Genomic DNA, 12,171 nt, shown 5'->3' with positions numbered 1-12,171 from the left:
TTTGCTTGCTTGCTTTCTTTCTTTCTTTCTTTCTTTCTTTCTTTCTTTCTTTCTTTCTTTCTTTCTTTCTCCTTTCCTTCTCTTTCTCTCCTTTCTTTCTCTCCTTTCTTCTTTCTTTCTTTCTCTCTTTCTTCCTTCCTTTCTTTCTTTTAAGAGAAGATCTTGCTATGTAGTCCTGATTGGCCTGATACTCAAAATGTAGATCTAGCTGGCCTCAAACTTGCAGCAATCTTCCTGCTTCTACTCCTGAGCGCTGGGATGACAGGTACATCACACCTGGGCTCTTCCAGTGATCCCAACTGCTAGACCTGGTTACCTTTGTGTCTCCTTTTACGACATGTGTGGAGGCAGGCCAATCAAGGGCCTTATTCTCTCCTGAGCAGGTCATCTAGCACTCATGGGTTTAAGGGGTGCAGCAGACTATATAGAATAGAGAGGATTTGACAAAGGTCAGAGGAGGATCTTCCCTGCTCTTGCATCTGGCCTGTGTGTGGGCAAGGCTTTAATGGAAGAGGATCTTGCAATCGCCATCTCTGCAGCCCCAACAGCAGGACCATATCTGGAATGGTTTTCAGGAACATTCTGTTTGCTTCTACGATGGCAGCAAAGGACTTACTGTGTCATCAACAAGGAAAAGAGCCCACAGAAAGCACCCGGATAAGCCTGCACCCCAGCTGCTTCTCAATCCATTTCAAGGACCAGCTCCTATCTGTAAGTTCAGAGCCACAGGACACTCCCCTATAGTCCACTGGGGGCCACTGAAGAAGGCAGAGTCATGGTCGGTGGTGAAGACTGTGCTCTGGCCCCTGTTGCTTGCTGGTGGCAGTTTCCTGAGACTGTAAAACATTCTCACTTCCAAGGTCCCCTTTCCTGTGCTTATGCAGAAGCCATGCCAGAGCACACAGCCCATTTCCCCAGACCCACTGTTCCAGGCCTGAGAGGAGGTTGGCTCCTGGGCTGCTGGAGGGTCAGAGGTCAGGGGTTGGGCTCCGGGGGCAGCTGGGCTGCATACAGGGCCAAAGTGTGGTGCAGGAACTGGTACTGTTCTGCTGTCTGGATCATGCCCCCTCTGTAAGCAGAGAGTCAAGAGTCAGAGTCAAGAACATCTGCCCTGTGCTGCAGTTCCTCATCCCCTCTCATTGTCCTGCTGGGAAAGCCCTGCCTCTCTCCTCCCTGTAGTCACTCATTCCCTTCCTACTCCCTTTTACTGCCCTCTGCCAGGACAGCCCCAAGGTGGGATGTGCAGCAGGTACTGCCCCATCTTGACTCTTGGTACTCTGTCTCTTATCCAGCCAGCTCTTGAGCAAAATCAGACCCATGCTCAACTCTTCCATTTGTCAGTAATCTTAAAAATAAAAACCGTTAGCCCCATGTGTGTGTAGAGCAGGTCCCATTTCTAAATCACTCAAGAAGCGAACCCATTTCTTCTTCCAGTTGGGAAACTAGACATTACCTCTCTATATTACCACAGGGCAGTGGTGGTGTGAGTTTGAGGTCGGCCTAGCCTACACAATGAGCTCCAGGATAGCCGGGAATACATAGACTCTGACTCAAAACAAAAAAACCAACCAAACAAAAAAGGTGTGTGTGTGGGGGGTGGTGGCAGCTACAGAATTATGGTAGAAGCTAGTAGCATACACCCCAGAATCTGAACTGGCTTCTCCCGCCTTCAAGCCTAGGGAATACCACTTGTTACCAGTAGCTACTTTGTATATAGAGCAAGTCATATCTTTTTTTTTTTTTTAAAGAAAAAAATCAAGACACTCCCTCTCTGTAGCCTCATTGGTCTTGAGCTAACTAAACAGGCTTTGGCCTCACATCCCCCTGCCTCAGCTTTTTGAGTTCTGGGATTACAGACATGCAGCATTGTACTGTCCTTGGCTTAACTTGTTCCCTAGTTTTCTCCTGAGTAGAGAATTTGGGGGCCAGGAGAGGTTGAGGGAAAATTCAGGATGACATATGTGATTCTAGGCCAAGCTAACATTTCAGACCATCTCTCATGTGGGCGTAATAATTGGCAAAATAGAAAGTTCTTTTGAATAAAACAAGTCCCTTGCTTTCTTCCAGGAGGACCTGCAGGTGATGTGCATAGTACCTCAGAACCACCAATGTCCTTGCAAATTAATGTAGCTGCACCTGCTTCCCATAGACCCACCTGTCTAGGCGAAGTTGGCACACGATGCCCAGAATGTCCACCTCGCCTCGAGTCTTCAGCTGTTGGCAGCCGATATGGGTGGCAATGAAGCAGCCTGTCCGGCCGATCCCTGCACTGGAAGTAACCAGAGAGAGGTTGGGGAGGTCATAGGAGACCAGGGAATGGGGGAGACAGGTGAGCATGGGAGCTTGGGGCTAGGCTTCAAGTGATGAAAGAAGAAACAGTATTAAAATGCTCAGTTTGTGGGGTGGGTCTGTCACATCTCCGATAGCAGTGTCCCTGGCATCCCTGATGGAGGCAGAAAATAGCTTGCCCGGGAGAAGTTTGTAAGCTTTGATTAGCCTCACTCTATGCCTAGCCCAGCTCACCATTAAATTAATTAAAATGGTTTTGTTTGTTTGTTTGTGTGTTTTGAGATAGGATTTCACATCTCTGGCTGTCCTGGAACTCACTGTGTAGAGCAGGCTGACCTTGAACTCAGAGATTCACCTGCCTCTGCCTCCCAAGTGCTGAGATTAAAGGCCTGCACCACTATGACTGATCCTAAGGACTTTAAAAATTAAATTAAAATTTTTTTTAAATAGATGCTTTTGGGCCCAGCTAGCCTGAAACTTGCTATATAGTCCAGTCTGGCCTTGAACTCTAATCCTTCGACCTCCCATGCCCAGATTTTAGTTTTGATTTTTTTTTTTCCTGAGATAGAGTTTCACTCTAAAGTCCATCAAAGCCCAAAACTTACTATATAGCTCAAACTCACTGTAATCCTCCTGCTTCAGCCTCCTGAGTCCTGGCTGTCCAGAGCAGCCAGAGTTACAGAAGGGTGTGCCACCATATCAAGTTTTTTTGTTTTTTTTGTTTTTTACATTTTTATTCACTTTAATCTCTCTGTGTGTGCATGTATGCACATACATCACTGTACCTATATAGAGCTCAGTAGAGACCACTTGTGAGTCAGTTCTGTCCATGTAGGGCCCAGAGATTGAACTCAGGCCGCCAGGCTTGGCTGTGAGTGCCTTTACCCATGGAGGCACCTTGGTGACCCCGATCTTTCTTTCCTTTTTGATAATAGGTTCTAGCCATGTAGCTTGGACTGGAGACTAGCAATCTTACTGCTTAGGTCATGAGTGTGCTCAGCTCCAGGGTGCACTGCCACGCCCTAGTCCAGTGCACATTGTGGTGACCATGTCTGTTTACAGCACCTGCCTGTGCACTGCTGTCCCCCTGAGCCGTTCCTTCTCTAACCACAACCTCCTCCCAGCTCCACGTCAGCTTCTACGGATGCTCCAGGGCCTCCATTTCCTCTTCTCAGCTCCATCATCTTCCCCACACCCCTCCTCTTCTTGCCCTTTCTGGATTTCAGCTTCCCGCTTAGGTCTTACATGTGTCTCCAGTAGGAGTTATATACTGGGGTGCATGGAAGCCACCAATGACACCTAGCACTTAAGCGTGTGTGCACCTCTGCATGGGTCCAGAAATGCCCCGTTTATACTGTTTGCTTCTACCTTCTCCTCCTCTTTCTCCTCTCCCTCCTCCTCTTCCTCCTCCTCTCTTCCCCCCTCAACAAAACATCATATAGGCCAGGCTGGCCTTGAACTCCCTCTGTACTTTAGATTGACTTTCAGCTCCTGATACTGGGGTCTCTACCTCCCAGGTGCTGGGGATACAGGAATATGCCACTGTGCCCAGCCCCAGGGATTGCTTTTAAACGGTAAATTTGGGGTGTTGGATTCAGCATTAAGAAAACCCAAAACAAAATGGCAAATCTAAGTGTCTTAGTCAATCCTGCAAGTCCCCATCATGAAGCCCTTAGATACCTTCCAGACTGTTTCCCATCAGTGTCCCCACATACAAGCCCCACTCACACAAGCCCCACCCACACAAAGCTCCACCCACATAAAGCTGCAGGCTCCCCCTGACCCTCCTGGCAGTGTATCTTCTTTTGTAGTTTTAAAGTTTATTTTCTGAGCATATAAGGTTCTCTGCAAATGTTTTCCTTTCCCCCATTCCTTGGCTTATTCCCCCTCAGGTATTTGGTGACCTGACCCTGTGGCTTCTGTGATATTCCATCCGGCTTTCATTGCACTGTAGCCTGATTGACTGTCTAATCTGCTGCCCCTCTGACCAGTCTATTAACCTGCAGCGGGGGTGGGGGGACTAAACTGTTTTGTTCACAGTTATCTTCTTAGTATTTAACATTGTGCCTGATGATAGCAATAATAGGTTTCCAATAAATCCATTACAGTTCATGCCTGTAATCTCAAACTGAGATTGAGAGATTGAGAAGCCGAGGCAGGAGGATTGCCATTGAGTTTGATGCTAACTTTGGGTACAAAGAAGAATCCTGTTTCGACAAAACAAAACAAAAACCGAACAACATAAAAAAATCCAGCAAAAACAAAAACAAACCCAAACACTAAAAGACTCCAAGAAAACAAAAAAGTTGTCCAGTGGATAAATGGGCAGCCCAACAGTGGGGGCCAAGTTTATCTCGTCTCTTCCTGACTAGAGCCCACAAGCCAGGGCTCTGTCTAGGTAAGAGTTGGGCCTGTCTGGTGTGGTGTGAGTTATATGCTTCCACACCAGAGACTTAGCGGGCAGGGAAGGCAAGCACTGGATCTGGGCTGGGACCCCAGAAGGCCCTACCTGCAGTGAACCACTATCGGCCCGGAGTTGGCAGCTGTCTTTGGGGTCTCTACCTCAGCCACCAGGCGCAGCAGGGGCCCGGCTGATTCTGGAGTCTGGTGATCTGGCCAGGCTGAGAAGAGGATGTGCTTCACTGACCGGCATTCCTGTTGGAGCTGGGATATGAGGGAACAGAAGCAGGATGTGGGTGTGGGTGCTAGCAATTGATCAGTCCGCTCGACACAGAGCAGGCAGGGCTGATTCTCCTGGCTGCTTTGCTATTCGGCCTCACCCAGGCTCAAGTCTTGGCTGTGCCTCTGTCTATTGAGGGACTGTGGATAAGTGCACTAATCTCATTTTCTTCCTTAGGAAGTGGGCACAGTGATATCTTTTTGTTTGCCTCCCAGGATGCTTGGGAGCAACGAATTGATACAGAAATCATTTGGAAGTGTAAGAATGGATACCTTAACAGAAAGTCCTTCCTTCCTTCCTTCCTTCCTTCCTTCCTTCCTTCCTTCCTTCCTCCCTCTTGTCCTCTCTCTCTTCTCTCTAGATAGGAATCTTGCTATGTTGTTCTGGTCAGTTCTCTTCTCCCATCATGTGAGTTCTGGGATCGAACTCAGGTCCTCAGGCTTGGCAGCAAGTGCCTTTGCCCACTGAGCCCTCTCTGTCCTCTAGAAAGCATTTTTAAAGTCCATACACATGTGCTGGCATATCTCTTTTGACCTCTCTTGACTCTTCCAGCATTCTCCAGGGTCTCTCTAGTCTCCTTTGGCCTAGATATCTAGCATGGGGAGAGGGTGCTTCCTGATGGTCCCTATTTTGTTAGTTGGCGCGTCCCTATTTAATTAGAAGTGTCCCTGAGGGTTGTACCCACCTCCTTCTCTCTGTGTGTCTGTCTGTGTCTCTGTCTGTCTCCCCCCTCCCCTCCCGCGTGCACAAGCATGTACTCTTTCTCACTCTCTAGCTTTTTTAGGTTTTCAAGACAAGGGTTCTCTGTGTAGCTCTGGCTGTCCTGGAACTGACTCTGTAGCTCAGGCTAGCCTCAAGCTTAGGGGTCCACCTGTCTCTGCCTCCCAAGAGCTGGGATTAAAAGCATGCATCACTATGTCCAGTTTTTTTCTTTTTTTCTTTTCATTTCTCTTTCTCTCTTTTTAAATGGAACCTCTTTTAAATGTGAGATCAAGGTTTAAATTAGTAAACTTGGTGAATTTAGTAAATTTCATGAAGGTGGAGCCTGAGTTTCAGTGGGTGGTCCAAACCTCCCATCGGTCTGTTCCAGGGGTGGTACCTGGATGGTGAGTTGCCTCACAGTGTATTCTGGGTGCTCTTCCATGTCCTGGATGCAGATCTGGAAGGGCCCGTAGGCTTCTTCATCTGTGGGCCAGTAGTGTACACATTTCTAGAAGGGAGGGAGCTGGGAGTCAGAGTGGGAGGGCACATCAGTGGCACAGGGCTGGGGCAGAGAGGCCTAGCATTCCCTCTTCATACCTCACCTCATGACCCAGGTCAGTGACCAGAGTCTAGCCTCCCAAGACTAGACTCAAGTGTGTAGTCAGCCCACCCACAGCTTCCCTGGGGTGTACTCCTGAGAGCTGTAGCCTAGGGCCTGTCAGGGCTGTCAGCTCCCACTGAGTCCTCAGGTCTGCTGCTCATGAGTGGTGTGACAGAGTAGGGTACAGACCCTTTCCGGATGACCCTGCCTCCTACCTCCTTGCCCTCTCGGAGCTGGGTGAGCATGACAATGAGGGATACGTCTTCTTGCCACACCATCTCCCAGAAGTCTGCTACAGTGTTGGGCATGGGGCCCTGGGTGGCAATGTAGACCTTCTCCTTCCCATCATAGCCCTGGGGAGACAAAGCACAGAAGGACGGAGATGCTATGAATCCACAGTCCACAGGTGCTGGGGTCAGGTTAGAGCCAGGGAACATAGACACATACACTCATGCCCAGACACACGTCGGAAGCCTCATGCTGGGGGAGGACATGGGACCCACGATGAGGAATGCCCTGAGTTTAAGTTCCTGCCCTTCTGTTTCCTAGCTAAGTGGTCAGAGGCGCATTCCTGACTCAGTTTCCCTGAGCTGTAGACTGTGTCTAGTAATTGTAATATAATGTAAATTAAAACCAATAAAATGCATTGGTGGTCTCTCACACAGCAGGCACCGAGTACGTGTTTGCTCCTGTCCTCTGCCGCTTTCTCTAGGGCAAGATATCATGACAGTGGCCTATCTGTCTGATTGCTTTGCTCTTCAGCTCCCAGACTGCTGTCCTACCACATTTGACCACAAGGGAGCACTGGTTTTCCATCCACCCACCAAACAAGGTAAGACGTTGGGATAGATGGTCCACCTTGCTTTGAGGTTGCTATTAGCTGGATATCAATCAGTCTCTACAAAGGAGGCAGTACTTGGTAGGGGTCGGGTGTCGGGGCAGAGACTGAGTGTGGGAAAGGAGATAGTAGGAGATAGAGAAATTCTCACCTGAGATGGCTGTGTACAGCTTGTAGAAGCCTTTAAGAAACTAGCGACTAGGCTCAGCCTTAAGGTCAACTTACTGCTAAGTTTAGAGGGTTGTCATGGGTAAGAAAACAGGGTAGGTTAAGGTGGATTGAAAATTTTGACATCTTTTCTAGACCGATTTCTTGGGTGTCACTCAGTATGTATCTCTTTCCCAGCTCCTCAAGTCTAGCAGAGGGAGCTATGGAAGGAGGGGCAAGTTGGAACAAAGAAGGAAGTTCAAGCCCTTGAGGCCAAGTCACAGATGGATCACAGAGGGTCTCATGCAGAATTTTCATCTTTAAAGCAATCTGCCCAGCGGCAGCAGCCGGCCACTTACCCGTATGTAGTTGGCATTGATGTAGTCGCTGTCCTCCTGGCTCTGGGCTCGGCCAAGACAGACGCGGCTCTGGGGATCTAGGAAGTGAAGATCAATAAGGGTGAAAGGTCAGAAGGTGACTAACAAATGGAGATTGTAGCAGAGTCAGAGGTGAGCGTGTCCTCACACTGTTCGCAATTCTTTGTGGACAGCAGATAGTCCCTTGTATTATTTTATAGACAGGTAACGTAACAGCTATGTATTATAAAATATACTAGTTCAGAGATTTTTTTTAAAGATTTATTTATTTATTTATATGTAAGTACACTGTAGCTATCTTCAGACACCCATATGAGGGCATCAGATCTCATTGCAGATGGTTGTGAGCCACCATGTGGTTGCTGGGATTTGAACTCATGACCTCTAGAAGAGCAGTCAGTGCTCTTAACCACTGAGTCATCTCACCAGCCCGAGATTTTTTTTTTTTTAAGACAGGGTTTCTCTGTACAGCCCAGGCTGTCCTGGAACTCACTCTGTAGACCAGGCTGGCCTTGAACTCAGAAATCTGCCTGCCTCGGCCTCCCAAGTGCTGGGATTAAAGGCGTGTGTCACCACTGCCTGGCTAAAATATACTATTTCATGACAACAGGAAGCCATGATGTTTTTGAGCTAGAAAGTGATGTAATCAAAGCAGAAAGCTGGACTGAATGATGCTGTGTAGCACAGACCACAGAGCTGCAGACACCAACTAGGATAGTATCATGTTTTAGCCTTGAGATCAGCGAGAGTATAAAATGGGAGAGAACTGATAGGAAGAGGAAGAGATTCTGCAAAGGAAAAATGTCTTTCTGATTATGAATACAAGTGTTAGATGAATACATTGTCTAAGATATCACTCAACCACAAGGGACCACACAAGAGGTGTGGGTCCTTCCCCAATCAAACCGGATGGGGGATGAAGAAGTTGGCTTCCCCTCTTTGATGGCTGTAGAGCTCACTAGAATTAGGCCAAGGCCAAATGCTGTCCAACTCAAGTCTTCACAGGACCTAGTCTATTCTAGCAGGCAGTAAGCCTGGAATCTCAGCACAGGGTAGGACCCATGTGCTGGGCTGAATTTGGACCACAGTTCTGGATACCACTGTATTAGGCTCCAGGCCTCAAGCCTGCCTATGAAAAGTTGGAGGTGCTAGGCCTGAGTCTGTGTGTGCATGTGAGTTCACAGCTGCCACACAGGCGTGCAGCCACAGCAAGCTTCTGCAAATGCTGTCTTGCAACTGGGCAATAGCTGTCTATCTCCTAGCTACCAGGGTGTGGTGTTAGTGTTTCTCTGTTGAAAGACAGTGTCTCAAGCATTGTTCTTCCTTGGTTTTGGAGAGGTGGTTTTTTGCTATTGTTTTGTTTTTGCCAAAGCCTCATATAAACCAAGCTAGCCTAGAACTTGCTATATAGCTGAAACCAGCCTTGAGTTCCTCATCCTCTATCCCAACCTCCAAGTGCTAGGATTATTACAGGAATACACCACTATGCCTGGCTTTGAGGTATATATCTTGCTTCATCAAGTTCTTCACCCTCAGGGACACTGTCCCCCTCATCCCCACGGTGCTCCTTACTTGGTAAGATGGTCTTGTATCGGTCTTTGGAAGCATGGCCAGGGATATCCAGGTCTTCAGGGTTGACAAAGTTTGAGGGGATCTTCTGATGGTGGGGGAGAAGTGAGTTAATCTCTGGCCCTCCTTCCCAGCCTCCTTTTCTCCCATTCCACTCTCTGCACACAGAGGAAGAGCAAGGATGGGGAGAACCTTCTCTCCTGTGCCCTGGAGTTCTTCCCTGAGGATCCCAAGGAGAAGAGAGGCCCAAGGAATCCAGGATGGTCTGATATGGAAGCGTAAAGTGATGTGGAAAGGATCCCAGATTCTTACCAAGAATTCCTCCTCCAGCTGCTTGGGGCTGGGAGGCTGGTGTTGTAGACTCCAGCGTGTAAGGGGGTGTCCAGCTGTCCGCAGGAAGTGTAGGGTGACTTCCCTGGGTGTGTTCACTGAGCAAATGGGTTCAACAGTGCCCAAAGACCGTACATCCAGCATCAGAGCCACGCTGGAGCCCCTTCTGCAAGCACAGCCAACCGGTGCCCTGTAAGCACCTCATAGCATCTGTCTTGGTTTCAGGCTCATTGTGGGGTTTGTCTGAGGGGGATATGCTGAGCCTTTCTCTTGACCCAGAGGCTCAGGGCACTCAAGGGTCAGGCCTCTACTATATTCCTCTTTTCCTTTATCAGATAAGAACAGAGCAGCCTGCAACCCTTTTGCTCCTTCCCGCTGTCTATCTCTCCTACTCCCAAGCCATCACAGAGGCTCCAACACACATCCAACTCCATGAAGGCTCCTAGATTTGTCCCAGAGATTGTTCATCACAACTTGAAACTTAGAGAGCAGACCCTCAGTCTGTTTGTTGCCTCAGACATACAAAGGATGGGCAAGCAACCTTCAAATGAGCATTATTTGTTTTTGGTTTTGTTTGTTTTTGTTTCTCCAGGACTTGTGGATTCTGTTGTTAGAGCTGGAAAGGAAGGAAGGGAAGGGAAGGCAGCCCAGGCCTAGGAAGATCCTCTCTGTGAAAGATCTCACCTCTCCTGCAGTCGCACATGCTTCTTGGCCGGAGCTTTGGTGGGTGGAGGCTGAGTCATGTCTGCCCCCAAAGACAAGGTCGGCAGCTGTGCTCTGGAGCGCCCCTCACAGGCCTGGACCATGCTGGGGTAGGTTGCTGGGCCCAAGGGAGGCTCACTCAGCCATGAGGCCTGCCTGAAAGACAAGGTCCCGGAGGCCTCACCAGCTAAAAGAAGGCTTCTAAGCCCAGGCCAGGCATCCCCTCAAGCAAGTGGCCTAACTTTTATCCCACAAGTACAGCAGCTCTTTGTTGGGACACAGGACAGGGACAAATTGGGGTTAGAATAGGAGGAAGATATATATAGAGAGTACAGGTATAGGTGAAGATAGGAAGGAATCCTGAAGGAGGAAGAGAGAGGATACCCAAGTCCACAGAGCTCTAAGCTGGAGTCCATATGAGGCCAACAGCCTGTTAACCACACACAAGGAAGGGGGAAAACACACATCTCTCTGAGTCTAGCCAGCAGGCTTCTCTATAATGAGAAACGGAGGCCTCGTGTAGCATTGGATCCAGTCGGGGATCCAGGCACGCTGTGCTTCTAGAAGGGTCTTCTCATTGTCAGCAGTTCTACTCCAAGATCTGTTGTGGCTCATGGGGTCTCTGTCCAGGGCGGTAGGCCAGGGGTGTTTCCTCCCTCCTCCTTCCCCATCCCCCAGTCTCCCGCCTCTGTAACCGTCACAGGAAATGGCCTCACCAAGCCCTATAGCGCCAGCGCATGGTGAGGCTACAGCTGGGGGTACAAGAGAGAGGGGGCATAGAGGTGATGAGGGCATCACCTTTTGGGGGCAGTCCCTGTCTCTCAGAGCTAAGTTATGGTTGCCATGGTGGTGGGGTTGGAGCTGCTAACCCACAGGGACAGAGGTTTGGGAACAGTGTGGGCCCATGCAGGTGTGGCTGGGACAGTACTCGCCCACAACAGGAAGGGGCCTTTAACCTCTCCTCTCCTGGTCCACTGTGTGGCTTCTTTGCCCTCCAGCCACAGGGACACCAGATATGTCACTTCTCATGCCCTGGCCAGGCATGGGAGCTCGAAACTCATGTTTTTTCACCCCATCCTTGGAGATCCCCCTCCCATCCCAGGGCCATAGGATGTTTGTGCCCATTTCAAGTACTTACTGAAGCAGCTATGTCCCCCAGGCTGCCTCTTGTCAGCTGTCAGTCCGTCTATCTTTGAGGACTGAGAGGCTTCAGGAAGCCAGCTTCCTCCCTCCGCCCCTCCTGGCCTCCACCCACGCACACCCAGCTGCGGGCTGCCCTTCTGTGCCTGCTGCAAGCTGCCACCAGGGGTCGGGTGCATCCTTCCTGTGCCCTCTAAGAGCAAGCTGGTGCTGTCCTGCCGTCCTCGCTGGGTGCCAAAGCTCTGGGAATGGACAAGGGAGATGAGGCCTTCCCTGACCACCTCAGGCCTCCTCCTCTGGGTCCTAGTCATGTGCTCACCCCCACCATCACCTCCTTGATAGCCATGGGGAACCTTCTGTTGCTCTTCTGGTTGTGACCCTGGCTTGTTTCCACGGCTCTGCTTCTGCCCCTGTAAGCCCTTGTTGCTTCAAAGCCTTGGAATTCATGGCCAAACCCAGGCTCCCAAGCGGAGCAGAGATGTGTCTCAGAGGTGCGGTAGGGGAATGAAGAGGCAGGGGTCCTTGCTCTGTACAGGAAAGGGAGGCCAGGGCTAGGCAGGAAAGGTTCTTTGCAGGTTCCCCAGCCTCTCAGCCTGCAGGCATAGGCTAGTCACCAGAGAACAAACATCAGAGCCAAACTGGAGAACACTCTGGGGTTGCTTCCGTAAAGCCCCTCAGCCTACCCCTCTGGGAGTGTCTTAGAACCCTATATCTCCTCTGAAGACTTACAGATAGTCCAAGGCTGTGGCCCTCACATCAGAGACTTCCCACGTCCTCTTCACCAGGGGGCCACTTG

At 49.7% G+C, this 12,171-nt stretch overlaps 1 protein-coding gene across 2 annotated transcripts; it reads right to left on the bottom strand.

Annotated features, from left to right (window-relative positions):
• Window positions 1-484: 484 nt before the first annotated feature.
• Ptpn7 (protein tyrosine phosphatase non-receptor type 7) lies at window positions 485-12,171 on the bottom strand. 2 transcript variants are annotated; one of them, XM_028764657.1, is made up of 10 exons: window positions 12,105-12,171; window positions 10,218-10,391; window positions 9,516-9,699; window positions 9,207-9,291; window positions 7,617-7,693; window positions 6,488-6,625; window positions 6,069-6,179; window positions 4,799-4,953; window positions 2,156-2,269; window positions 485-1,069 (listed from the first exon to the last, which is right to left on the bottom strand). In XM_028764657.1, exons 2-10 carry the CDS (start codon window positions 10,337-10,339, stop codon window positions 976-978), a joined length of 1,080 nt encoding a protein of 359 aa, XP_028620490.1. In that variant the 5' UTR covers window positions 10,340-10,391; window positions 12,105-12,171; the 3' UTR covers window positions 485-975. The 2 variants fall into 2 exon arrangements, with proteins under 2 accessions (XP_028620490.1, XP_028620489.1); XM_028764656.1 differs by lacking the exon at window positions 12,105-12,171 and adding an exon at window positions 11,374-11,423.

The sequence above is a fragment of the Grammomys surdaster genome, unplaced genomic scaffold (genome assembly GCF_004785775.1).
Source record: "Grammomys surdaster isolate TR1022 unplaced genomic scaffold, NIH_TR_1.0 145, whole genome shotgun sequence".
NCBI classification, from domain to species: domain Eukaryota; kingdom Metazoa; phylum Chordata; class Mammalia; order Rodentia; family Muridae; genus Grammomys; species Grammomys surdaster.
The sequence above is the reverse complement of the archived record's forward strand: the minus strand, read 5'-3'. Positions and strand labels throughout refer to the sequence as shown.

Bases quoted from the DNA above. Each gene is read 5' to 3' on its own strand.
- Ptpn7 (XM_028764657.1), bottom strand. From the start codon at position 10,339: ATGGTCCAGGCCTGTGAGGGGCGCTCCAGAGCACAGCTGCCGACCTTG. The intron at 7,694-9,206 runs GTAAGGAGCACC...TTCACTTCCTAG, and splicing joins ATACAAGACCATCTTACCAA to ATCCCCAGAGCCGCGTCTGT. The intron at 1,070-2,155 runs GTGGGTCTATGG...CTCTGCTTACAG, and splicing joins TGCCAACTTCGCCTAGACAG to AGGGGGCATGATCCAGACAG.